Source organism: Microcaecilia unicolor, chromosome 8, assembly GCF_901765095.1.
Source record: "Microcaecilia unicolor chromosome 8, aMicUni1.1, whole genome shotgun sequence".
NCBI classification, from domain to species: Eukaryota; Metazoa; Chordata; class Amphibia; order Gymnophiona; family Siphonopidae; genus Microcaecilia; species Microcaecilia unicolor.
Genome location: NC_044038.1, coordinates 8,058,430 through 8,086,361, shown reverse-complemented (window position 1 = coordinate 8,086,361; position 27,932 = coordinate 8,058,430). Strand labels below are relative to the sequence as shown.

Sequence of the window (27,932 nt, the reverse complement as noted above, 5' to 3'; positions counted from 1 at the left end):
CTACCTCGTTGGATTTCGGCGTCGCGCGCTCTCTGCGTAACTTGGGAGTTGGGGGGCGTGGCTTGGCGACAGTTGGAAGCGGAGTCTGACTGGGAGAGAGAGAGAGAGAGAGGGCGGGACTTACTCCAGGGAAGACCCGGACGTGGACGGAGCAGCGCAGCAGAGGAGGAGGAGGACGGCGTCGGGATTAGCTGGGTAGGTAACAGCCAGGGCCTGGGCTCCGGTAGGTGGCTGCGAAGCTTTGGGTTATGCTGTAGAGCTGCTACTAGAGCGAACGGAAGGAAAGGCCTAACCTTTAGGCGAGACTAGGCGGTCGCCTAGGGCCGCAGCAACAGAACAGCTGCAGACAAAGCGGCCCCCGAGTTATTTCTGTTCCGTGTAGATGTGGGTGTGGATAGATGGCACAGAAATGGCACCACCTTCATTTTATTTTTATATTCTTTGACCTTTGAAACTTTGTTTGAGGGCTGTATTGTGTTTTCTGATCTAGGCTCCAAATAACCAGCGTCAGAAAACAACAAGGCAAGCGATCTGCAAAATCCAATGTGGAAAACGAAACGGGCAGATCAATATAATATCCAGTTTCGTTTTCCATACTTCTGTTTGCAGGGAGGGTGGGCAGGTTTCAAATAGCCCATTTTACCTGCCTAAAAATGTCTTTGGCAAATTACCCCTGATATATTGTTATTATTTATTGCATTTGTACCCCACATTTTCCCACCTTTTTGCAGGCTCAGTGTGGCTTACAGAGTGTTATTATGATGTAGTCATTACATGATCTTGAATACATATGTATTGAATATATATGTATGTATGTATAAAAGAAAGTTTAATATTTATCTATTTATTGCATTTGTATCCCACATTTTCCCACCTCTTTGCAGGCTCAATGTGGCTTACAGTATGTCATGAATGGTGGAAATATAAAGAAAATAGACATTTAGTATTACAGAAGGATCTTGGGTAACATGATAATGATAAAACGTGATAGTAGTGTAAGAAGCAAATATTGTAAGACAATTCTGGATACCTGTGTATTTGAAATGATGATGCGTGTTATAGGATTGATGTGTGATGATTGTTTAATTACCAAAACAGAGGGGTGGGGAAGGCGGTAGTAAGGGGCCTAAAAAATAATTGAGACGGGGGGGAGGGGGGGGGCATATTTTAGAAGGTTTGAGTAGGGTGCCTTTGAAACTCGGTGGTTGGGAGGTGGGAAATACTGCTGGGCAGACTTATATGGTCTGTGCCCTGAAAAGGACAGGAACAAATTCAAGGTAAGGTATACACATATGAGTTTGTCTTGGGCAGACTGGATGGACCATGCAGGTCTTTTTCTGCCGTCATCTACTATGTTATGTTACTATATTACTCTTGCCTTAGCCTAGGGGATAGTTTAGCAGCCTAACTATGAAGCAGGAAGTGTTTGGGGAGGGAGGGTGGGCTTCTTATTGCTGTTCCCTAAGAGGCAGATGCTCCATTGATATATCTTCTTTTGGTTTACTGTTCCCCTTCACTAAAGGCTGGGAGTGTGTTTATCAAACTGTGGCCGGACAACATCAGCTAAATATCCTAACCTCCTTGTCATGGGTGACTTTAACGCTCGTATGGATTTTCCTAATCATCCTTGCGTTGCTCATTTATTGTCCCTAATCTCTGATTTGGGTTTGCTTCAGCGTATCTGTTTTCCAACTCACTGTGCTGGTCATTCTCTTGATCATTTCACCCCATTATTCCTGTTTTCATTTTTCTTTATTTTGTTCTACATCTGTTTCTTTATCTGATCACTACTTTCTTTCCTTCTCTCTCTCTCTCAATAACTTTGATGGTTGATCGTTCTGTTTCTAAGGATTTTTGGACAAGATCTTTTGGTAAAATTGACCCCTTAACTCTTCCCTCCTTACATGAGTGTCTTCCTCCAAATTTTCACGAACTACCTATAGAAGATTAGGTTGGCATTTGTAATGCTTCTCTTCAGGAAGCCGTAGATAATATCACCCCATTGACCCTGATTAAGCATAGGAAACCTAATAATCAATCTTGGTTGCATGCAGGATTAAAACTTTGTCAGTGCCAGGTTTGGAGAGCGGAGTGTCAATGGCTTAAGGAAAAATCACTCTCTCCTAGGAGGGTGGCTAAGAACATCCAGCAGTATTACATAGCACAACTGCAGGCTGCTAAGTGAATATATTATTCAAAAATGATCAAGGAAGCTTCTAGTTCTGCAAAACAATTATTTAGAGTCTCTGATACTCTCACTACTATTTCTGTATGTTCAAGCCCAAAAGTTCATTTATCATTAGATGTACTGGCCAACTATTTTTTATTTTACTCTGTCACTTCAGTCAAATTTCTCAACATCTGCTCCTTTTTCAACTTTTGAACCAAATCTGTCACTTGGTCTTCATTCAGTCTCCCTTCTCTGGAATCTTTATCCAAAATGGTACTACGTCTACATAATAGGTTTTGCTCCTTGGAACCCTGTACCTTCAAGCTGGTTGAAATCATCTTCTTTAAGCTTACTTCCTTATTTACATTCTGTTGTCATTAATTGCCTGACATCTGGTACTTTACCAATCTCATTGAAGTCAGGTCTGGTCAAACCCATTTTTAAGAAATCGGACCTTGATCCTTTGCTAGCAAAAAAATTCTCGCTCAGTCTCTGACTTACCCTTTCTCTCCAAAGTGATTGAATCAGTAGTACTCAACCAACTTTCAGCCCACGTTCAGTCGATGAATGCTTTGCACCCCCATCAATCGGGATTTGGTAGTGGCTTCAGTACAGAGACAGTGTTGGTTGTGCTTCAGTGAACTTCACAGTAATTTGGAAAGGGGGAAAATGTCTTTTTAGTTTCTATCAATCTTTCTGCAACTTTCAAGCTAATTAATCATGATTATCTCTTACATCATCTTTCCTGTCTTGGTATTACGGGTACAGTTCTGGAATGGTTTATTTCTTTTCTTGAGTAGAGGAGTGTGGTAGCCGTGTTAGTCCACTCTTAAGGTTATCAATAGAAATCAAACAAAATAAAACATGGAAAAGAAAATAAGATGATACCTTTTTTATTGGACATAACTTAATACATTTCTTGATTAGCTTTCGAAGGTTGCCCTTCTTCGTCCACCCAACAGAAAGGACTTAACAAGGACCTGGGGTTCCTAGCCCATTATAAACCATAAAGCTGTATGTCTCTGTTGATCACCCCACCCCTCACCTATCCACACCCATCCTGTTAGAATATCAATGATATGCTTTGATGTCCCCATGCATACCTCCTACCCACCCCCATCCTCCCACCCTGTCAGACTGTCATAGTAATGCTTGAATGTTTTCACTTATATACACTGTCAGCTAGCACATTTGCTTATTTCCGATCTGAGGAAGAAGGGTGACCTTCGAAAGCTAATCAAGAAATGTATTAAGTTATGTCCAATAAAAAAGGTATCATCTTATTTTATTTTCCATGTTTTATTTGGTTTGATTTCTATTGATAACCTTCTTTTCTTGGACATTTGTTCTTTTCAGGTATCCCAATCTCTTGATTCTGCTTCTTTCCCTCTAACATGTGGGGTTAATCAGGGCTCGGTGTTGTCACCAATCCTTTTAATCTATCTGTTAATCCCCTGGCTTTACTTATCCAGTCCTTGGGGATCAGTTCTTTTTCATATGCTGGTGACTTTCTTCTAGTTGATTATACCGACCCCAGCTCAGATGTCTTACAGCCACTCCAAACCTGCCTAGAACAGGTTACAGGTTGGCTAAAACATCATCTAGTCTTAAATTCAGAAAAAACAGTGGCCTGCTGAGTCATAAGGTCTCTGCCAAATGTCACTCCATTTCTGTTTGATAGGTTTATCTCACCAGTTGAATCCTTTTGCTAACCTTTTCTCTATGATGACCCCGTATATACCATACCGTACTTTGCGTTCTATAAATGACAACAGATTAATTCTCTTGCACCAATCTAAAGCTAGATGGGAATCTACTCAAAGCAGTGCTTTCTATTTTCTTTCACCAGCCTTATGGAATTCATTGCCACAATTTCTCCAGTTAGAGCCTTCATATACCTCCTTTCAGGCTTGATTGAAGACACATTTTTTTTTCCACCAGGCTTTCCTGGTATAGATCCGGGTGGTTTCTGTGACGAGAGTCAGGAGTCTTTTAGTAAGGATGTGCAGGTTCACTCTTTGAAGGACAGCATTTGCTTATGCGTTTGTATTTATAATTACGTTCTGTCTGATACATACTGCAGAGCCGATCTGATCATATTATGATCACTGTTATCAAGCGGCACCAGATCATGCGTTATCCTCCTTCCACCAGGTCTCAGAGATGCCTATTATATCTAATTTTTAATTTAGTGCAATATATTTTAACTCATTTCTTAGGCTTCTGGCATGCGCATGTAGAAATTTCAAACTGTTCCTATTTATATCTTGCTCAGCAGTTGACAGTGATAATTTGCAATCTTTTGCCTGCCTTTTATTTAAAGACACCTGGAGGCATATTTTCAAAGCACTTAGCCTTCCAAAGTTCCATAGAAACCTATGGAACTTTGGAAGGCTAAGTGCTTTGAAAATATGCCTCCTGGTCTACTACGGTCTCTATTGCAACCTCGCTATCGGGATACCCTATCTTCCCTGTTTTGATGATATTTTTGAAAGATACCTTGTTCCGAACCACACGCTTTTGAATGACTGTCAGCCATCACCCAACTTCTAGTTTAAATGTTGCTCTATCTCCTTTTTAAATGCCGATGCCAGCAGCCTGGTCCCACCCTGGTTAAGGTGGAGCCCATCATTCCCAAATAGGCTATCGCTTCCCCAGCATGTTGCCCAGTTCCTTACAAATCTAAAACCCTCCTTCCTGCACCATCGTCTCATCCACGCATTGAGACTCTGGAGCTGTCATGCATGTGGAACGGGGAACACTTCTGAAAGTGCTACCCTAGAAGTTCTGGATTTGAGCTTTCTGCCTAAGAGCCTAAATTTGGCTTCCAGAACCTCCCTCCAACATTTTCCTATGTCGTTGGTATCCACATGTATCAAAACAGCCGGCTCAAAAAATTTTGAGACGCATCTTCCCTCTCCATGAATAGAGCTGGTAATACTCTGAGCTGAAATTAATGGATGATGCATCTGGATTTAGTTCTGTGTAAATGTTAATATATAGCCCAGAATTGAATATGCACACCAGTGAAGTTTCTTTTGAAGCAGCAGCATCGCTATAGACAAAGTAGATTCTGTGAATTATTCATCCCAGGCCAGCACAGTTCGAGTTCTGTGGGTACAGTAAGGTGAAAGCACTGTCTGAATTTCTTTATAGTAAACAGATATCTTTTGGTTGCGTACTTTTCCATTTTAGTCAAAGTACGTCAAGTTTCTGACTTAGAGCTTTGAAAAAGCCCTGGAGGTCTGGTGGACCTCTCCAACAACAACAAAGAAAAACAAACCTGGTGGTCCAGTGGGACGCCATGCCAGGAACCTTCGCCCCTCAGCCCCTTCATACCTCCATAGGAGGAGGAATGCCTACTCCCTCCTGTTCTGGACGCCCCAGCTGTTGCATTGTGTGGATGCACTGGATGGGGTCTAACTACCATATAAAGGAGTTTTTCCCCTTATATGGTAGTTAGAACTTGTATTGTGCATCCCAGGATGCACGGGGTGGGGGTTGGCATTTTGATGACGGCACCCAGAGCGGGAGGGATTAGGCATTCCTGCCTCCTACAGAGATATGAAGGGGTCTTGGGGGGGGGGGGGGGCTGGCTGGCCTAGCCTGGAGACCCACTGGACCACCAGGGTGTTTTCTAAATTTTTTTTTGGAGGGGGGTCAGGGGGTCCTCTGGACAACCAGGGCCTTTTGTGAGGGGGCTGGGAGAGGTCCAGCGGACCACCAGAGAGTTTTAGTAGCTTGGGGAGTTGGGCCAATGCTCGAGTGGGGCAGGGTGGTCAGGTTGGTGGGAGAGAAACGACACACCTTCTCTCAACTAACCCAGTGCTGCCCCGAACCTGATGTTTTTTTTTTCTGGCACTAAAAGCATCTGAGCTCTTTTCTTTTTTTTTTTTTTTAAAGAATTTGTGTGGGGTAGTAAATGACCACATTTAAATGTAGTCTGTGCTAATGGTTTCAGTGCCCACCCTGAAGCCATTAGAACAGGTGTATGCAACGTTGGCCCTTGTCTGGTTCTGTTTTCAGGATTTCCCCAATGAATATTCATGATATCTATTTGCATACAGTGGAGACAGGGCATGCAAACAGATCTCATGTATATTCATTGGGGGAAACCTGAAAACACAACTAGATTGTGACCCTCGACGACCAAGGTTGGACAACCCTGCATTCCTCAGCGACCCTCCAGACCGGTCAAGACGCGTGGGTTATGTCCTCCTACCAGCAGAGGGAGACTGAGAAAACACTAAGCTTTTGAAGCCTGTATATATAACCTGTGCAGAACCTCCACTAGCCAGTATTTTCTCAGTCTCAGCAGAGGTAGCAGTTGACAGCCTGTGCAGTCTCCAATAGTCTGGTGAGGTAGTTTGTCATTGGGTCGTAGGATTTTTTCCTTCCAAACTTTATTCTGTTGCAGTACCCTGTACGTGTGTGTAAAAAAAAAAAAAAAAAAAAAAAAAAGTGCTTTGGGGCCCTGGGTCCTGTGGGGCCCAGTTTTTCCCCCTGGGGTGTTACACCTATGTTTGGGTCCCTCCCCCTGTGCTGCTCTCTATTTCTGTTTGCTTGGCAGCTTTGTGCCTCGGCTGCTTTCTCAGTATTGTAGCCTTGAGTGCCTTACAATTTCCAGCTGCCAGAGTTGGAGTACTGTGCCTTTAAGGGCATTTATTTCTTTATTTTCAGCGGACCGAACGGGGGTTTCGATTCCTTGCTGGAACGAGGGAGCAGCGCTTTCTTCAGTGCTTTTGCAGTGTGAGTGAGTTTTTGGTTTGACGCGTTTGCGGAACAGCTTTTCCCTTCCCTCGTGGTTTATGGCGGCCCAGCTCCTCCGATGTCGCGCGTGCTTGTGGCGAGGGGTAGAGGCGCCGGGCGCTCAGTGTAGCTTTGCGGTGCGCCTATAAAGGTGGCTGCGGCTCCCCCCGTCTTGACCGCGGAGGGATCGATGGTGTCGGGAGTCTCCGGGTCAGCGGGAGCGTAGGCAGGGCCGCTGTCAGCGGGAACAGTCCGACGCGGCCCGTGGAGCCAGCTGTTTTTGGGCCTGCGGCCTCCGTTTTGGCACAAAAGGGCCTAATGACGGTCCAGGAATGGTGGGCTTTCCTTCAGATTTTGTCTGGACGCGGTATCAGGCCTGGAGATCGGGACCCCCCCCCCCCCAATTGGAAGAGGGGGCTGTTTCCGTCTTGGCTGAGAGACCACGGTTAGAGTGGTCAGAGGACAGGCAATGTTTTTCTCCTGTAGCTGCAGAAGCTGCGCTTAGTGATCTGGGGGAGTCAGATGGAATTGATGGCTCTCGGGAGCAGGATTGTTGGATTCCTGGAGAGGATCCTTCAGTAGTGCGGATTTTCCATAGAGATGAGCTGTCAGAACTCATAGATCAGGTGTCGTCCACCCTTCAGTTTGGTCCTGAGGTGGCTTTGGGGGAAACTGTCCAAGATCCATTGGTGAAGGGCATTCAGCGTCAGGCGTGATCCTTCCCTATGAACAAGGATCTCCAGGAGATGATTTGTCAGGAATGGGATTTGCCGTGTAAGGTGGCAAAGGCAATGGCGAGGCTTTATCCCCTCCCTCAGGACGATAGGGATTTCTTTAAGGCTCCCACGGTAGATGCAGTAGTGACGGCAGTAATTATAGCTACGGCTATCCTGGTTGATGGAGGAATGGCCCTCCGTGATCCTCAGGATAGGAGGTTGGGATCTTTTCTCTAGCGTAGTTTTGTTTTGTCGGCTCTAGCCCTGCAGGCCTCGGTTTGTGGGGTTCTGGTAGCTCGGGCATGTTTTCATTGGGCCGAGAAGCTCCTGGATGATTCGGTAGATGTTGGTTCTTCTGGGGGTCAGGAGTTAGCCAACTTGGACATGGGTTCATCCTTTTTGTCTGAGGCTTTTATGATTTGTTGCGTACTTCAGACAAAAAATATGGCTATGGTTGTGGGTCTCTGCCACTTAAGGGAGCTATGCTCTTTGGAGAAGATTTGGACAAGTTAGTGTGAGGTCTTAGTGATACCAAGGTTCTATGGCTTCCAGATTTTCGGTTCAAGGCAGGGGCCAGAACTAGTTCCTCTTGGGGACAGTTTAGGGAGGCTCAGCGGTATAGGCCGGGCAGATCGAGTGGGACCTACCCCTAGCTGTCTGTTCGTCTGTCCAATTTAGATTGTAAGCTCTGTTGAGCAGGGACTGTCTTTTCATGTTAATTTGTACAGCGCTGCATAAGTCTAGTAGCACTATAGAAATGTTTAATAGTAGTAGTAGTAGGACCTCTAGGGGTCGGTTTTTCCAGCGCACACAGTTCTTTCGTGAGAGTCGTCGCGGAGGGCGTGGCTTTTCCGCGGGAGGTTAGTATTCAGGCCGCAATTCCCAATGAAGGTGTGTGGGCTCAGGCTCTGGTGCATGTTGGGGCTCGGCTGAGTCTGTTTTACCAGAGCTGGGCCCAAATCAGGTCAGATCAGTGGGTTCTCGAGGTGTTTCGAGGTGGATATGCGCTGGAATTCGAAAGCTGTTCTCCCGAAGTGTTTCTAGAATCCCTCTGTCAGTCTTGGAGCAAGAGGGCAGCAGTGAGGGACACTCTGCGGTGGCTGCTCGCGTTGGGAGCCGTGGTTCCTGTTCCTTCAGATCAGCAACGCTCAGGGTGCCATTTGATCTATTTTGTGGTCCACAAGAAAGAGGACACTTTTCGTCCCATTTTAGATCTCAAAAGGGTCAATGCGGCACTCAAGGTGCCCTCTTTCCGGATGGAGACGTTGCGGTCGGTCACTGGTGCGGTCCGGAAAGGAGAGTTTCTCACTTCCCTGGATTTGACGGAAGCTTATCTTCACTTTCCTTCGTGCGGCCTTTTGGTTCCAAGTTACAGGGTCCGATTTGTCGGTTCCTTGCAGAGAAGGCGCCGACGGCCCGTACTTATCGTCAGGTCCTGGGCCTGATGGCGGCGACCATAGAGGTAGTTCCATGGGCCAGGGCGCACATGCGTCAGGTACAGTCAGCTCTGCTCAGTCGTTGGTCCCCTCTGTCGCAGGACTTGGAGATGTGTTGTCCGCTGTCGGTGGCCCCTCATCTCAGTCTCCGCTGGTGGCTCAACCCGCGCAATTTGGGAAAAGGAATGCCGTTGGAGTCCCCACAGGGGCTGGTAATGGTCACGGATGCCAGTCTGCAAGATTGGGGGGCACATTGTCTCGGTCAGGTAGCTCAAGGCCGCTGGTCTCGGGCAGAAGCAGAATGGTCCATCAACCGGCTGGAAACTCGGGCCATTCGAGTGGCGCTCCAGGCCTTGCCGTCGGTGGTTCGCCACAAGGCAGTCCGAGTGCTCTGCGACAACGCCATGGCAGTAGCGTATGTCAACCGTCAAGGGGGGACGAAGAGCCTTGGCAGGGCAGTTGAACTCATCTTCAGGCTCTCTTGGCAGCGCATGTGGCCGGGGTAGGTCACATAGATGCAGATTATCTCAGCAGGCACACTCTAGATCCCAGAGAGTGGTCTTTTCTTCGGTCAGTGTTCCAGCGAGTTGTGTCGGTCTGGGGACTTTCGGTGATAGATCTTAGGGCAACGGCTCGCTATGTGCAAGTTCAGAGATTTTTTTTTTTTCAGTCGCTGAAGAGACCCTCGAGCGGAGGGAATCGACGCTCTTCTGTTGCCTTGGCCTCGGGAGTGGCTGTATGTGTTTCCTCCGTGGCTGTTAGTCGGTCAAGTAATATAGCACATCGAACATCACTCCGGTCGGGTGATTCTGGTGGCTCCGGATTGGCAGCGTCGACCATGGTACGGAGACCTGGTGCGGTTGGCAGGGGCGGCGGCCCTGCCTTTGTTGGGATCAGTTCTGTGTCAAGGCCCGATAATCATGCCGGATCCGGCTCGGTTTTCGCTTACGGCTTGGCTCTTGAGCGGCACAAGTTGAAGAAGAGGGGGCTTTCGTCCAGTGGCTTTGCTACGATGTTGAGTTCCCGTAGACGATTCACTTCCTTGGCGTATGTCCGGGTTTGGAGAATCTTTGAGCACTGGTGTGAAGACCATCGAGTTCGGCCGTGTCGCTCTTCGGTGGCGGAAGTTTTGGAATTTTTGCACGATGATGTTGATAGGGGTCTGGCCTTGTCTACACTGAAGGTTCAGGTGGCAGCTTTGTCATGTTTTCGTGGGAAGCTTCAGTGAAAGTCCTTCGCTTCTGTGCCTGAGGTAGTGCGTTTTTTGAAGGGTGTTAAGTTGCTGCGTCCGCCTCAGTGACGGATGGTGCCTCCGTGGGATTTGAAGCTAGTTTTGGATGCTTTGATCGGGCCTCTGGTATCGGCATCTTGTAAGGATTTATCTTTAAAGACGGTCTTGTTGGTGGCGATTACTTCAGCACGGAGGGTTTCAGAGCTTCAGGCTTTGTCTTGTAGGGAACCATTTTTGTCCTTTCTGAGGGAAAGGTTTTGTTGCGGACGGTGCTTTCCTTTTTTGCCCAAGGTGGTTTCCGAGTTCCATGTTAATCAGGTCATCTCTCTGCCAGTGTTGGGTGATATGGCTGGAGATTCAGAGCAGCGTGGTATTGCCAAGCTGAATGTCAGGAGAGTTTTGAGTTATCTCTCTGGAACTCAGGACTTCAGAGCCTCTGACCGTTTGTTCGTTCTTCATGGTGGCCCAAAGAAGGGTGCAGCGGCTCCTAAGGTGACCATAGCACGGTGGTTGAAGGAGGCGGTTGCATCTGCTTACTTGGTGAAGGGTTCTGTGGTGCCTAGGGGCTGGTCTGCTCATTCCACTAGGGGAATGGCAGCCTCGTGGGCGGAGAATAGTATGATTTCTCCGTTAGATATTTGTCGGGCTGCGGTTTGGTTTTCGTTGCATTCCTTTGTGAAGCATTATAGGATTCCTGTGCATGCAAAGGACAGGGTGCACTTTGGGGCAGCAGTTTTGACCTCTGGCCTTAGTAGGTCCCTCCCGTAAGTTAGTTACTGCTCTGGTACGTCCCACGCGTCTTGACCGGTCTGGAGGGTCGCTGAGGAAGGTGAAATTAGATCTTACCTGCTAATTTTCTTTCCTCTAGACCCTCCAGACCGGTCAAGAGCCCGCCCTGTCTGTATTGGAGGCCAGGAGGTGTGTTTGTTGGATAATTCTTGGCTTCTGTAGATTGTTGTTTCTCTAATTGCAGACTCTGTTTATTTCTGTTTTGTGATAGGAGTCTGGGACAGGCGGGGCTCTTCTTTGTTAGTCCACCTGTAGAAGCCCAACTGTTTTATCAAAGGCAAAGGAACATGTTTCCGTAAGAGCAAGCGGAAGATGTTTCTTGTTTTTGCAGTTTACTGTGACCACGTACAGGGTTGCTAGTTGTTGTTAGTGTTTTTTGTTTCTCTGCTTTGTCAGGGTTATACTGGCTAGTGGAGGTTCTGCACAGGTTATATATACAGGCTTCAAAAGCTTAGTGTTTTCTCAGTCTCCCTCTGCTGGTAGGAGGACATAACCCACGCGTCTTGACCGGTCTGGAGGGTCTAGAGGAAAGAAAATTAGCAGGTAAGATCTAATTTCACCTTTGAGCATTCGGGAGCACACTAACGCCGGTGCTAATTGCCTTTAGGTTTTGTGCATTGGCCTGTCAGTATAGCTGGCTGCTTATGGTTGATTGTTTTTCTGCAGCATTAATGTATACAGCACTGCAAGACAACCAGAGGGATGCAGTGATTGGTCAAGACGAGGTACAGATCCACAATAAATGAAGGTGGTCCCTTTGAAGAACTTACAGTTGGTGAGTATGAAGAGACAGAGAAGAACTGTTATATTGAAGGGCCTTCTGCTGGAGTGCTAATCGGTGAGGTAATGAAAACATGTGGAGCACATCTCTGCCAGAGAGGAGAATAGATGTACAGGACTGCAAGAGAGAAAGCTTGCAGAGGAGTGGGGTCTGAGAGACTTTTAAGGGACATATACGTCAGCTCCTCACATAAGATGTGAATTGTTAGTCTGCTCTCTGTGTATGGATTAGCAGTGCCACATCCCCAGAGGCAGGTAAAGCATGCTGCAGCCACGTGCTTACTGTTATGTGGGAAAACAATTTAATGTCTGTCACCTGTCAGTAATATTGTCTATGTAAAATTATATTTATTTTCTTAGTACCTGAATCCACTCTGTTCTTCCCCCGTCCTTCATGGGATGCCCTAGGAGAGTACATAGTGTAATGATTTTCCATTTGACTTTTGATGGAACACAATCACTCATTGCTTTCTGTAAAATTTCCTTATCCCTTGGATAGTTTTGCTTCTGTTGGCCACATTTATAATCATATTCAGACTTAAGTGTGGTTCTGGGTATGGATTAAGGTTATTCGTTCTTGTGATTGTGTGCGAGGAGTTGATAAAATGTGGCAAGTAACTTTCTTGTGAGTTGGGGGGGGGGGGGGGGGAGGAAGCTTATTTTGCTGTTGCTCCTTGGTGTTCACACCAGCGAGAGGAGGAGTGTGGTCAGCAAGGCTCTCCCACAAAAGAACAGAAGGACGAGAGATGTAATGAATAAAAACCTTTATTCTTCAAGACATGACAGTCATGTGATAACTAAAATATAGCTATCACTCCCCCGGTATCCTCTAATTTCATTAGCATTTGGTATTGCTAATTCTGTTCCCAAAATCATCACAGTCTCCTTTTCTAATTCATTACTCCAGATCTTTGGCCACTTCTACTTTTTTTGCGCTGCTGCCACTCCGGTTCCCTCTTGCACTTCCCTGTTAATTCGTATTATGCCTTTAATTATAACATAGTATTCCTCTAATGTTACAACTATATATTTTATATGTATATATTTTTCCTCTCAATCGATATGGTCTTTTGCTTACCTCTCCTCATCTGTACTCATAATTATACCTGTACCTTTTCCCTTCTTCACCTCCCTTAAATTCAGTGTTTTGGCTCTCCGTAATCACACAGTATCCTTCTAAATTTACTACTGTCTATATAAGTGTGTATATATTTATACTTTATATGTGTGTGTGTGTGTGTATACACATGTACATATATATATAGTTTATTTTATTTTTTTTTCCTTATTGTCTTTTTCTGCATTTTTCATGACCCTTCACCCTCTCATCCGTTCTCGTTTGTTGATATGCCCGGTTGCACCTATGATCCATTTTTGTATTATTTTTACTTTTTGTTCAATATATCATTTTGCATTTTATTCACAGACTGTTATCCTGACACCTAATATTCATCAGTGATTCTGTGTACAGGTCTGTGTCATTATTTGTTTTTTGTTTTTTTTTTAAGGAAACTTCTCTTATTTCCTGAATGTTTTATTTATATGCATTTTATGACTATTTGATAACCAGTTGGAATTACATTTTTTATGTCAATTCTTTTATCCACCACAACTTTGTAGATTATTATATTGTCTTTTATATGCTTGTTTTGTCCATCTGTTACCACTACTATATCCTTTGTGTTATCACATGACTCTATAGATTTATATGTATTATTAATATTTTACTTCTTTTATGTGTTGCATGTCCATTATTTGTAGACCACCTGATGGCTTCAGTGCTGTGTCGGGTCTTGAAGAATAAAGGTTTTGTTCATTACATCTCTCGTCCTCCTGTTCTTTTGTGGAAGATCCTTGCTGACCACACTCCTCCTCTCGCTGGTTTCGACTGATGTAGTGATACACAGTCCTCCGCTTTAAAGATGACGCGCACAGTGTTAAGGCGGGACACCGCAAAAGCGGAGGACTGTGTATCACTACGTCATCTTTAAAGAGTTTTACTATTTCCCGCAACTTTTGTGCAAAAACAAAACAATTTTTACTAAACCTTTCTTTCTCAAGAATTGAAGTTTGTCTGCACAGAAGAGGATTGTTATGGCCGGCTAGGAATCAATAGCCTTTTGTACAGTTATTTTTTGCAGTAATACAAATAAATATAATTATTGAATACTTTACCAACAGAATTTTCCAGTAACATTGTACAAAATAACAGCATTATCCAACGTCAATTTGACTTCGTAATATAGGTTCTGAAATATCGTAATGTAAACCCACTCCCCTGACATAGCTCATAGTAGTGAGCTCATTAATGTGGGTGTTGAAAGATCAAAAGTGAGGGACTTTCAGCGGTTGAGGACGTTCCATGATATGGTATCTCCGTAAGATACAGTGGAGGGGCATTTTCGATATAATGGACGTTTTGCTCAAAATGTCCAGAATCTGAATAGTGAATATAGCAATTTTTGAAACAGCAAAAGTCCTTCTCCCCCCTCCCCCCCCCCACCAAAAAAAAAAGGCCACTTGCTAGATGTTTTTGTGCTCTGTGCATTTATCTTTTTGGTCCGTTTTCGAAAAAAGAAAAAACGTCCACATGAAAAACGCACAAAATCGAGCCATTAGGATGTAGGATGAGCCAGAGTACTTAGGCTGGCCGCACAGACATCCCAGGAGAGCAGCGAGGCACTGCAGTGGACTTCCCAGGTACACATCTTGCGTTACCCCCTTTATATTGAATGTGTGAGCCCTCCAAAACCCACCAGAAACCTACTATACCCAACGATGCATCAGTACAAATAGCTCTTATGGCTGCAGGTGCCACATATATGTAGGTACAGTAGGTTTTTGGTGGGTTTTGGAGGGCTCACACTTTCCACCACAAGTGTACCAGTTAGAGTGGGAAATGGCCCTGAGTTCATTGCACCGACCACTAGGCTACTCCAGGGACCTGCCTGCTGCTGTAATAGGACTGGCCATAACATCTGCAGCTGTCATAGAGGCTGGTATGTACTGTTTCTGTCACATCTTTGGGGTGGTGGGAGGGAATCGGTGACCACTGGGGAAATGGGGTCATTCCTTTATTCCTGCAATGGTCATCTGGTCATTTAGGGTACTTTTTATGGCTTAGTTGTTGTTGTTAAAACAGGTCTAGCTCAAAACATCTTCATTTTAGTCCTGGATGGCTTTTGCTTTGTTCCATTAATCCCGCCCCTGACACGCTCCCTTGTGATATGGATGCACTGTAGATGAAGTGCATAGATAAATGTCTGCAAAACAGGTTTTGAAAATAGCGATTTGAACATTTTGGCAAGCAAAAATGTCCAAATGCTGCTTCCTTAGCGTCCCTCCGGACCGGACCAGGATTGGACTGATGGGTTGTGCTCGCCTACCAGCAGGTGGAGACTGAGAAAAAACTCTGACTCTAGAGAGCCAATAGGAGCCCTGGCCATGTGACCTTAGCCTCAGTATTTTCTCAGTCTCCCAGCAGGTAGGAAGTGAGCCCATTAGTCTCTCTCCTTTTCTCTTTAGATATTACAGATATTTGTGATAATTCTTCTGTGCCTGGAATCTTATTTAGAGGCTTGACAGGGTTTCCTTTCTCTTCTTTCTTTGACAGCCTCGGGGGTGTTAAACTCGGGTGTCTCGAGTCCACCCCCCTTCCTCCCCATCTCCCTGGCTTAGCAGGGAAGGGCCGTCCCTTTCTCTGGAAAGGTGTACCGTCTTTGGGAGAGGCAGCCACTTTTAACAGGTAGCTGCTTTAAAAGAATTAAATCAAATAAAAGGAAATTCAAAGAAGCAGCCTTTCTTTCCCCAGACTTCTAACGAGCAGGCAGCTCCAGTGTTTTATTATGATTGAGGGGTTATAAAAAAAAAAAAAAAAAAAAAAACAAACAGAAGAAAATAATTCAGTATCTGTGACTTTAAACAGCGATTTTTCTCATCAGATTTAATTTCCTCCATTTTCTTGCGTTTTGGCGGCGGCAGTTTAAACAAATGAAGAAAAAAAAAAAAAAGAAATGTGCGAACCGCGTAAGCGCGGCCACCTGTTTTTTCCGATATGGCTTAAAAGTTCAAACAGCTGCTGTCGGTCAGCGTCGCGCAGTTCACGCAGCCGGAACGTGTAAATTTTGCTCTCCCTTCAAGGTTTCTTCGGGTCCGGTGCTGCCTCCAGTTTTTTTCGGGGCCTTTTTCGCCGGCTGTTGTTTCTTCGCCGTTCCACTGGGCTCCGCTTGTTCGGAGGTGTCGGGCGCGCTGTCGACGATCGCCACAGGGCCAGTGGAGCGAACGGCGGCCATTTGGGCCTTCGGCCATTTCCTCGCTCTATTCTGCAGAATGCAATTTTACTTTCTAATGCCCAAGAAGGAATTTTCCTTCATCCTATTGCGAATCTCAGGGTCATCAATCGCACTATTTAAGTGTCATCTAGTTATCTCAAGAACCTTAGTTCTGTCATTGGGATGCTTCGTGCAGTACACTTTTTGGCAGAAGCTTGTTTGTATATATTTTTTTTCTGGGGGACCTCAGCAATTCGTTTTACCTTCGGGTGAATTTTGTTTTCCCTACTGACAAACAAGGCGGAGAGAGCTATGTTGGTCCTTGCCATGGCAATGGGTTATGTCATCCGCCAAGGAGGAGTTAAGAGTATACTCTTGAGTTTGTACTCATTTTTTCTTAGTTGTGTCACCCTGCATTTAGGTGAATTGACTCTCATTTTTTCAGCCTTACTTCCTCACTGTGACACTTCAGGGCTATCTCTTTTTGCCTTCAGGCTCACGAACATTTCTTGCTTCTTCCGTTCAGCAACAGTCTTGACGGAGACAGGGACAGATGCCAACGTCCAGCAGGGGTTTTTCAGCCTTCTTTATGCGTTTATTCCATCATCTCACTAGGTGTTTACGCAGAACCAAGGCACCCTTCTACATCCGGACCCCCAGTCACTCAAACTTATGGCGTGGTTACTGGGTCTGCAACATCTTTGATATTTTCGCAGGAAGTACTTCAAGTTTTAATTGCTTCCAGACAGAAATCTACATTAAAGTCCTATGAATCAAAGTGGCGACGGTTCACTCTGTGGTACTCCTCTCGCCACTTCATTCCACAAACAGTATCCATTTTGCATGTTTTGGAATATCTTCTGCATCTTGCGAAATCTTGTCTGTCTTACTCATCCATTAGAGTTCATTTGGCAGCTCTATCAGTGATGCATGATACTGTTGACAACCGCACGCTTATGCAGCATCCACTGTCAAAGCGGTTTCTTAAAGGAGTCCTGCACCTGTACCTCCCGCTTCGTCCACCAGCTAGGTGAACTAGGTGAACAGACTCTTAAAGTTCTGTTTTCTAGTAGCCATAACTTTTTCTATGAAGTTTTCCTCTTCAAGCAGTGTTTCCCAGTAGCCATTGCAGCAAGTAGATCTATGTGTGGAATACTTCTACGGTTGGTAACTTCTTTTCGGTCTGCTGTAGTTTAAAGTTTTCACCTTTCCCAATCGGTTTTTTCTTATTGGTTTTGTCCTTCTAGCCAGTAGGCGTAAAAGTTTTTCATTGTTTCTAACCCGCTATATCGCGAAGGATCAAGGAAATGAGAATGTCTATTTCTCTTCTCGCTGAGAGGGCAGTTCCACAGCGTATTACAACATATTCCACAACTTCAGAAGCGGGCTCTATTCTTACTACGGCGATTTTTGGTGCTCTCGGTGCACATTGGTAAGTTGGCAACTTAGTCCTAGTTTCATTTTATTTTGCTCATTGGGACACACTACATGTTAGTTGTCGCCAGGTGGCCTATGCAGCATGAACATTTCTCTGCAGTTTTCATAGGGTCCCTCCCTTCAGATTACTGCTTTGGTACTTCCCATCAGTCCAATCCTGGTCCGGTCCGGAGGGACGCTAAGGAAGGAGAAATTAGATCTTACCTGCTAATTTGCTTTCCTTTAGTCCCTCCGGACCGGACCAGGCCCCTCCCATGTTCTCTCTACTCTTTAGCTTCTTTTATTAAGTAGGAAGTGTATTCATTCCTTTACGATTCGTGGAACAATACTATATATATACAGAACTTTACGTGGTCTATACCACTTCTCTGGTGGTTGCTGGTGAGCTCAATTGCTGGAATCTATCTATAAAACCTTAAATACGCCATACCACTTCTCTGGTGAGAGTTGTGGCTGAGCTCAGTTGCTGGAATATCTATAAAACCTTAAATATGATTTACCACTTTTCTGGTGAGAGTTGCTGGTAAGCTCAGTTGATGGAATATATATAAAATCTTAAGTGGGCCATACCACTTCTCTGGTGAGAGTTGCTGGTGAGCTATAAGACAAGTGAGCCATACCACTTCTCTGGTGAGAGTTGCGGGTGAGCTATATTATGCGTGAGCCATACCACTTCTCTGGGGAGAGTTGCTGGTGAGCTATATTACATGTGAGCCATATCGCTTCTCTGGTGAGAGTTGCTGGTGAGCTATAGTACAAGTGAGCCATACCACTTCTCTAGTGAGAGTTGCTGGTGAGCTGTAATACATATCGGGCCATACCACTTCTCTGGTGAGAGTTGCTGGTGAGCTCTGATACTTGGCATTGCCGAGTGCTTTGTGGCTGCTAGGATTCCATACGGCACAGAAGGTCTTTCTTTTTTTCCTGCTTTGTTATTCAAATACTGAGGCTAAGGTCACATGGCCAGGGCTCCTATTGGCTCTCTAGAGTCAGAGTTTTTTCTCAGTCTCCACCTGCTGGTAGGCGAGCACAACCCATCAGTCCAATCCTGGTCCGGTCCGGAGGGACTAAAGGAAAGCAAATTAGCAGGTAAGATCTAATTTCTCCTTTATGCCCCTTTTTAAACATTTCTGTCTTTTGAAAATGAGCTCCAGTGTGTATTATAGTCTCCAGTGTTCTGCATGAGGAGAACATGCCATTAACAGTGAGAAGTCTGATGTGGTTTCATGGTTTCTAAGATGATTTCAAGTTTAAATACTAAAATGATTTTCTGCAGTTTTACAGTAACTGTTTTTAGCTTGTAAAATACTGCTGATGCCTGTCGGGCAATCTGCATTATGAATGTAGTGTCCTGTCGGTTGGTGCTCTCACTGTCATCTACGGGTGATTTTATAAGGGACTTGAGTGTTTAGAAGAGGTTCTTATACAGTTGCTCGGGGGTATACGTGCATCAAAAGCTGGAGTGAGAAATGTAGCACCTACTTTGATATATGTGTGGGTGGAGAGGGAATGGAATTGGCACTCGTGTAATTTATAAAATCCCCTAATCTGATCTAGTGTGCCACTTTCCTTGGGGTATCAGCGCATATGTCGGCAATTTCAATTATACATCACAAAAACATCTTGGAATAGAAAATTGGATTTGAGTTGAAATTCTTGCAATAAGAAATGAGTATTGATTTGGTTTTTTTCCTTTATGTCCACCATATTTTGAGGGGTGGAATATTACGTTGGCCCTTTTATAAAGTAGGCAAAACATGAGCCTTCCTTGTTTAGATGCTGTGTTGTAAAATTACCCTGATGTAATTTCATGATGTCCGTGGGAACCATTAATCTGGGTATTTAGCCCCTCGTCAGGGCTTGGATGCGCCCTGAGCCTCTTTAGTTCTGTTCACAAGGGGTAGATGCTCAAAACTCCGGCGCTGAAAAAGAACTTCCCAATGCTCAACACTAATGGCATGCAGATTTTACGTGCATGATTAGTGTTGAGCATTGGGAAGTAAGGGGGAGGGATGTGCCCAGCAGGAGGCTGCCGATCAGTCCGAGAGACCCTAACCACATGACGAGAAGTCACTGAGCGCACTGCCCTTTCCCTTCCAGACAACTTGTTATTCCGTAACAATTCCAGTAAATAGAAAGAGGAGCCCATTGGAGGGAATGGGAAATTCCCTCATCTGCATCCTTTTGACTACATTTGAATGCTCATTGCGCTGTTCTTCAGTGCATGTGTTGCTTCCCGCGCTCCGAGCCTCTGATCATTGTGCACTTGCAAATGCGAGCACTAGTCCGGCAGTAAAGGCCTCTAGCGCCTGCATTTGCTTCTGAGCGTCGGGGCCTAAGAAGCAATTACCTAAAGGCATTAGAAACATTACAGCATGAAGGGTTTGTTTTTTTTCGTGGTAAGGAGAGAGATCATGTTGTCGAATTAAAGAGTTCAGTGTTAGAGCTTAGAGCGGTGCGTCTTTATCACTTACTTTAATCTCCTGTGCGTTTTTTAGCTGAGTGCTGCTGTCGTCCTTTCTCTCTGCAGTTTGAAGATGGCAGAGTTCCTTCAGAAGCGGGGAAAAAAGAGGAATGAAGACGGGATCGGTAGTGTTGTGGACTTCCTGTTGGCAAATGCCAGGCTGGTGCTGGGAGTCGGAGGTGCAGTTATGCTGGGTATCGCAACTCTGGCTGTGAAACGGGTGAGAGTTACTCAGTATGGGGCCCCGATTGCATTTCTCAGGGAAGTTTTGTCCGTATGTTTCAACTACTTGAAATGTGAAATTACTGGGAAATATACGTAGAGTTGAATGCAAATAAATCCTGTACATCTCTGCACTCTGACTTTTCACGTGACACAGCTTTGTGCGCTCACTGGTAACACAATATGAGCTTTTTCTTGTCTTTTTTTTTAAAGATTGAGTTAATGTGCACCAAGGTGCGTTCCACTATGTGCAACTATTTCTAGAGTAGCTCTTTTCTTGTGGGGAATGAGGGGGGGCATAAGTGTGACAGTTTTAACACTGAATTATGGTTTTGTTTTTTTTCTTCAATCAATATCCCCAGCTTATTGAGCGGGCGACCAGCCCACCTGGTGACAAAGAGGAGGTTGAAAAAGTGGAACAGACTTCTATTGAAGAGAGCTGGAAAGAAGTGAACTGGACAAACTCATCACCCAAACTTTTACAGCGAGCAAATCGGGCTGCCCTCAGCGAGCCTTTGCCTCCCACTGCTACAGGTCTGGATCAGCATCACATCCCACCCTTTGTCCTTTTTTCTGGGTTCCCTTAAATTCTCATTGCAATATTTTAGCTGTCATCACCCTGCGCCACATTCCATGCGGGAATCAGCAAAGTGCTAAGCATTTATAAACGTATCCATCCAGTCCTCAAAACCTGCCACACTAAGACAACGGAATAGCATCGTTGTACAAAGCAGTTGCGTGACGGCGTTGGTTCTGTTTGTGATCAAGGTTTGGAGTCTTTCAGCAGAATATAATGGGCCCAGTGTTCAGAGGGCGAGTAGAACACCTAGCATTTTATTAGTCCCATCTCTGGTTTCTATTTTCCTCTATCTTCTCTTAAATTTCTTGCCAGGATCTTCTGTCCATATGACATTTCTTCTTTCTCCATATCCATTATCCATCTTCCTTCTGTGTTTCTGTCCCTATGCTGCCCCATGTTCAGCATATCTCTTCCCCTGCCCAGCATCTCCATTTTGTATCCCTTCTCCCCCTTGTTCAGCATCACCCCGCTGTGTCCTTATCCCCTCATCACCCCCAGTATCCAACATCCCCCTTCCCTGACCCTATGCTGACACCATGTCCAGTATTTCCCTTCTGTGTCCCTATCCCTCCCCGAATCTAGCTTCTTCTTTCTTTCTGTCCTCCCTGCCCAACAGCTTTCTTGTTCTTCCCACGTGGTCCAGTGGCTGTTGCTCCTCTCCATGCAGCATCCAGCATATTTCCTTCTTCCGTGAGTCCAGCATCTCTTCCCTCCATCCCCTCACAGGATGGCATCTCTCTCCTTTCTATTCCCTCTTGCCCCCCCTCCCCCAATACCCAGTGTAAGATGTTGGATGCACAGAGGTAGGGAAACATTTCTCCCCTCCGCTTCCGACCATCTCCCACAGTCCCATCTCTCCCCATTCCCCCTTCCGGTCCAGATTGTCCCTTGCCCCCTCCCTCTGCTGGGCCTTCCAGCAGTTCTTTTGACTTTCTCCTCCCTCTGCCAGTCCAGCAAATCTCCTGATCCCCTTCCCTATATGATACTAGCAACTCTCCTGACCCCCTCCCCCATTTGAGTCCAGCAACTCTCCCTTGCTCCTATGTATCCCACATCTATCCTGCTCCTTCTTGCCCCCCTCCCCCCGCTTCCAAACCTGTCTCCCATTACTAGATAGAAGTGTTTGGGGGAGCACAGGGGAGGCAACTCATGTATACTATAAGTCCCAAAGGCATTAGAAACCCCTTTATCTAGTTTCAGCCACACAGAGAACAAGTATTATGGGATAGCACCATTCAATGAATTCCTCCATATGGGAATGAAGTCCAGAGACTATAAATCAGTGGTTCTCAACGCAGTCTGGTTTCCAGGATATTCACAATGAATATGCATGAGACAGATTTGCATACAGTGCCCCCTTGTGCATATTCATTGAGGATATACTGAAAACCTGACTAGCTGGATGTGTCTTGAGGACTGGGTTGGCAAGTGCTGCTAGAGATGATGAGACAGAAACTGTATAAACCTGACACTCCCAGTTCTGTAAACCGCTCCACATTCCTCAGTAATGAAGCTAGGACATAATTCAGCTTACAAAAATACTCTAGTATCATCTTAGGAACACACTCATCTTTCACTAGAAAAACTTTGTGAAGTAACACAAAACTCTGCAAAAAAAGACACTCGGAACTGAGCGAACACCATGCCAAAATAGTTCTAACTGCAACTGTGAAAAGGCAACACTGCAAATATTGCACCAGGCCCTAGAAAAATCAACACACCTCCTACCGGGGAAACTGAACCAATCAAACTGCTAGAGATCCTTACACAGGAACTACACACAAGCTGAATTCTTCAACTCAGGTGACCTCTTAGTTGTTGGAGTTGAGTTACGTATTAAATTTAAATTATGCTGTTTGGTACTTAAGACGTTATCCCCAGATTCTATATAGTGCGACTTAAGTTGTGCATGCAGATCCAGTCGTATTCTGGATTTGCGCTCACAATGTAATTAGTTAACAAGCCAGTCAACGCCAATAATTGCCAATTAACTAGCAATTATTGACACTAATTGGCTTTAATTAGAATTTACGTGCACAACTGTCTAAGCGTATTCTGTAACATGAGGCATGTAAATTCTAAGTCGCATAGTTGAAATGGGGGCATGGAATGGGCAGGCCGTGTTTCTAAAATCTACGTGTGTTATAGAATACACCCAGTCTGCATGGCTGGTGCTGCTCAGTGTATTCTATAAACCGCATGGACATTTTTTTAGCCCCAATTTTTTAGGAATGATATATAGAATCTAGCCCTATGTGGAGATGTCCCTGATAATTTTCCTTGGTTGATTAGTTTGTTAGGTGGTCTGGAACCTGTAAGTATAAACGACTGATTTTATCTTTTCCGTCTGGTAAGAGTATTAAATATAAGAGGGTACATCAGGGGTTATATTGTTGTTCTGTAGTTGAGGTTGGGAATTTTTTGTCCTTGTAAATTCGTCAAAGCTTGCTGTATGTTTTTAGAAAGAGATTGAAAACATGGTTCTTTGATCATTTTCATGGTTAGACTGAGTTGTATATTATGAAATTGTCTGTGTTTCTTTTGTCTTCTGCTCTGTGTGCTTAACGTAACCCGCATTGAACCTGTTTTCAGGGATTTTGCAGGATAGAAGACTCATAGGGGCCACGGTAGTGTTGCCCCCAGCACACACCATTTTAGCGCTGGGGGCTTACACACTGCCTGATTAGCGAGGGAGCCTTTAGCGGTAAGGGCCCCCCCCCCCTCGGAAATGGCTGCACAGCAAGTGTGCAGTTACCTCACAGCCATTTTCTTTTTTACCTTTTACGCGCTGTGGAAAAAGGAGTGTTAGCGCGCAGCAAATCTATGCGCCATCGCTAACACGGCTTGGTAAAAGGGGTCTATAGTAACATAGTAAATGATGGCAGATAAAGAATGGAATGGTCCATCCAGTCTGCCCAACAGTCACACTCATTATCAAGTCATGATTAAATTAACAATGAATCCTATATAATAAAACGCACCTCCAACATTCTGAAGCTGACTGCATGGCTGAGGCATTCCTGCTCTCTGTATCCATCTCCTGAATTGACATCACGTACTTCCGGGTTCGTCACAAGCAGAAGTGACCAACCACACGAGGTTTCTCGGCTTCAGAATGTTGGAGGTGCATTCTATTAAATAGGATTGGTCAGTTCCTTGAAGCACAACCAGAGCTCAGCGTCCTGCACAGTAGCTCAGACACCAGAGACAGAGAGGGGGGGAAGGAGGGGGGGCTTGACACCAGAGAGGGGGGGGGGGGGAGGTATCTCTGTCACACACACACTCTCACAGTCAATGTCTTTCTTTCTCTCACTCTCACACACTGAGTCACTCACTCTCTTGGTCTCATACACTCAGTCTCACACACACACTCTCGCACACACTGTATCTGTGTGAAACACACTCTCTCACACTGTCTCACATACGCACTTGCACACACTCATTTTCTCACACACACACACACTCTCTCTCACAGACACGCACATTCACTCTCTCTCTCTCACACACAGTCACTCTCACATACACTCTCTCAAACATACACACTCCAAGGAAAACCTTGCTAGCGCCCGTTTCATTTGTGTCAGAAACGGGCCTTTTTTACTAGTGTGATATAAAATACTTGATCATTGTCTCTTTGGCATTTCTGGGACGTAGACTGTTGAAGTCCGCCCGGCCTTTTCCTTAGATTCCAGCTACCAAATTTGCCATCAAAGCCCACTCCAGCCTATCCAAATCTGTCTTGTCAATTGCAGGACACAGACCGTAAAAGTCTGTCCGGCCCTGTCCTCACGTTCTAAATGGAGTTTGCCAAAGCCCTCTCCAGGCCATCCTAAACTAGATTGCCATATACGGGACCCAGACTATATAATCCTGCCCAGCACCGGCCTTAGTTTTTCACAGCCAGAGTTAACCATCTAAAGCACCACTCGACAAGTAAACATGTGGAGGAGTGGCCTAGTGGTTAGGGTGGTGGACTTTGGTCCTGAGGAACTGAGTTCGATTCCCGGCACAGGCAGCTCCTTGTGACTCTGGGCAAGTCACTTAACCCTCCATTGCCCGCCGCATTGAGCCTGCCTTGAGTGGGAAAGCGCGGGGTACAAATGTAACAAAAAAAAAAAAAATGCAACCATTTATGGGTTTAAAAAAAATATATATATATATTAATCATTTTCTAAATAGAGTTCCTCTGTGTTCATCCCACTGCCTTTTTGAATTCCGTCACCATTTTTTTCTCCGCCACCTTCCTTGGCAGGATATTCCAGGCATCAACCACCTTCTCCATGAAAAAGCATTACCTCAGCTCATGTCTTTCTTTCTTGATTAGATGTACACAAATCCCAAACTCACGTTCCCTAAATATGGAATTTTGTTTTTCTTTTCTACCTTTTGTCTCTTCATCTTATTCTCCATTTTTCTTGCAGACTTCTAGGTTCTTTTTCAAGGTCTCCTTTTCATTTCTTCTCTCTCCTACTGTTGTCTTCTGTTCTTTCTCTGCATGTATCTGACATTGATGTTTCCTTTTTATCCCCCCTAGTTTTTCTCTTCTCTGCCTTTCTACTCGCATCCATTTTACCCTTTATTTGCCTGTTTTTCATCCTCGTCTCCACCTTTTCACCTTTCATTGTGCTTCTAGCTTTCCATGTTTCACCCCTTCTCCAGAGCTCCTAATGTCCCTAATTTTTTCTGTCCTACTCGCTATCCTAGTCCTTCATTTTCATTCTCTGTACTTATTCCCTCCCTCTGCTCTCATTGACCTTCATCTGCCTAATTCCTTTCCCGACACTCAAGCTTATTCTTCTTCCCTCTTTCACAATCTTCTTTGCCTCTTTTCCACACTTCCACCCTCTTTAGAGATCTTTGCTTCATATTTTCCTACCATTTCTCTAAATTGCTTTATCTTTTAGCTGGATTTTATTTCCCCTTTTCCCTCCATATATTTACTTCTCTAGTTCTTCCATTTCCACTCGTCTCTGGTTCCTTATTTCCGTTCTCTGTACTCGGCCTCATCTACTTCTTATCCCCTCACCAACCCTGTCACTCTTCACCTCCAGTCCCTTTCAAATGTCTTGCCTCCTTATACAGGTTCCCATTCCCCCTTTTACTTCCCCATTTCCACCTTCTCTCACTTCCTTCAAGCACTTAGCAGCAGGAAGTGTGTGTCAGAGGGGCAAGACCGCCAGAGCCTGACTGAGAGCTTCTGCAAGAGGCTTAGTTTGGGTTTTTTTTCTTCTCAGAGCTGAGGGAGAAAGGCAAGTTTGAGAGAGAGGACCAAACCATGGGGGTTGGAGGGGGGGGGGGGTACAGGGTGGCAAGCCATATTTATGCCACCCCATAGAAACGCCTAAGCTTCTTTTCTGGCTGCAGCAGCCATAAATGTGTGCTGTCTGCAGCCAGCCCTGCAACCGTTCATCTGCCACGTATCTACAGGGGAAGGCAGGACACAGCAGAGGAATGGTTCCAGGACCGCCTGCAGTCAGTGTGTGTTTATGGCTGCAGCTGGCAAAGGCAGGTTTGGAAGCACAGTTGGGGGGGGGGGGGGAGAAGAAGCAGGAGAGGTGCTTGGGCTTAGCCTGCAAACCTTAGGCGCTGGGTCTTTTTTTTTAGTCACCATGGCGACCTCGGTTTTGTTGCGCCCTGTATTAGAGTAATATCCACATGCAATATACGCAGACTTACAGCTAGCCTTACACACCCTTTGGTTGAGTTTAAATATTAGTTTGTTTTGTTTTTGTGGGACTTCTTCCAAGTTCAGCTCTTGCAAGCCCATTGCGTATTCTGAGGTCGTATATGGACCTGTAGGTTTAACATATACCATGAAGCACCAGCAGCTTTGTAGGAAGTGAATGCTCATGTGTTTGTTTTTTTTGTCTTTTTTTTCCCCCCAATCGAGTAGCCCCTCTTCATGATGGTGCCGAGCAGGAGCCACTCCGAAGTGATGTGAAGATGATTCATCTCTCTTCCACGCTACAGGAGAAGCTGCTGGACTACTACCGAAATCACACCGTTATAGCAGAGAATGAAGTTTTTCAAAGCAAGCAGCTAGCTGAAGCTGTCTGTGCCGAACTGCAGGAGTTCCTCCGCACCAAGCACCCCGAAATGCCTTTTGCCGCTATGCACCTTAGTGGTTCACTGGTGGACGATCTCCAGGCGGTCACTGCAGACCATGTTTGTTTCATGGCGCCAGTAGTGTTGGAACCCACACTCTGGAGGTTTATTCCAGGAGAGGAAACTGTCCTGCGCAATCCTCGGTTTTGGATGGTCAGACGGAAGGCCCTGGAATATTTTGTCCGTGGGAGCAGCCCCTGGGATAGGTTTATAGTGGGTGGATATCTTTCGTCAACTATGTTTATCGAGTCTCTCCATAAAATCTTGGTGGGATCTATTAACTGGCCAGCCATCGGCAGCATGCTGGAGTGTGTCATCAGACCTGTGGTTGCACCTGAAGAGCTTAAGCTGGAGGTGAGACATGGTCAGAACAACATGAGCATTACTATCTTCCCTGTGGCAAAAATGGAAGAGACAGTGTTACTGGCTGTGCCGCTCTTGAAGGGCCCCGTGGAAAACCTGTGGCTCCAGAGCTTTTACACAGTGGAGACGCACAAACTTTTTGATTTGGACAGCAGAGACTCTGGCACCAGGCGCTGTTGTCTCAAAATACTGAAGGGTGTCTGCAAAGGTCACCCCTCCCTGAGCAAACTGACTGGAAGCCACCTGACCCACATCATCCTCCACCTCTGTGACACAGAATCTGATTGGACAGAGACGGCTTTAGCTGACAGGTTTCAGCAAGTACTGGAAGAGCTGATTGGTTACTTGGAGAAGGGTGTCCTTCCCTGCTATTTCAATAGCACAGTAAATTTGTTTTCTGACTTGCAGGAAGACGAGATTGATGAAATGGGATATGTTTTATATAGTGCTTTAGGGGCACCAGAGGCTTTACTGCAAAAATGTGGATAGAAATTACTAGCTCTGTCCTGCGTGGAACTTGTAAGTATTCTGCTTTCTGGGACTCCTCATGAAAATATCAAACATATAAACGGCAAGAGGCGTACTCACTCGCAAATGCGCAGTAGAGACCCTCTCGGTT

General features: G+C 45.3%; 1 protein-coding gene across 1 annotated transcript; it reads left to right on the top strand.

The window, feature by feature from the left end:
* Positions 1-119: 119 nt before the first annotated feature.
* MIEF2 (mitochondrial elongation factor 2) lies at positions 120-27,932 on the top strand. The gene is made up of 5 exons (XM_030211954.1): positions 120-195; positions 11,758-11,866; positions 20,110-20,263; positions 20,628-20,799; positions 26,739-27,932. The coding sequence occupies exons 3-5, from the start codon at positions 20,117-20,119 to the stop codon at positions 27,800-27,802; spliced, it is 1,383 nt and encodes a 460-aa protein (XP_030067814.1). The 5' UTR covers positions 120-195; positions 11,758-11,866; positions 20,110-20,116; the 3' UTR covers positions 27,803-27,932.

Excerpts from the sequence above, each read along its gene's own strand:
- MIEF2 (XM_030211954.1), top strand. The coding sequence starts at position 20,117 with ATGGCAGAGTTCCTTCAGAAGCGGGGAAAAAAGAGGAATGAAGACGGG. Across the intron at positions 20,264-20,627 it reads CAACTCTGGCTGTGAAACGG|CTTATTGAGCGGGCGACCAG; the intron begins GTGAGAGTTACT and ends CAATATCCCCAG. Across the intron at positions 20,800-26,738 it reads TTTGCCTCCCACTGCTACAG|CCCCTCTTCATGATGGTGCC; the intron begins GTCTGGATCAGC and ends CCAATCGAGTAG.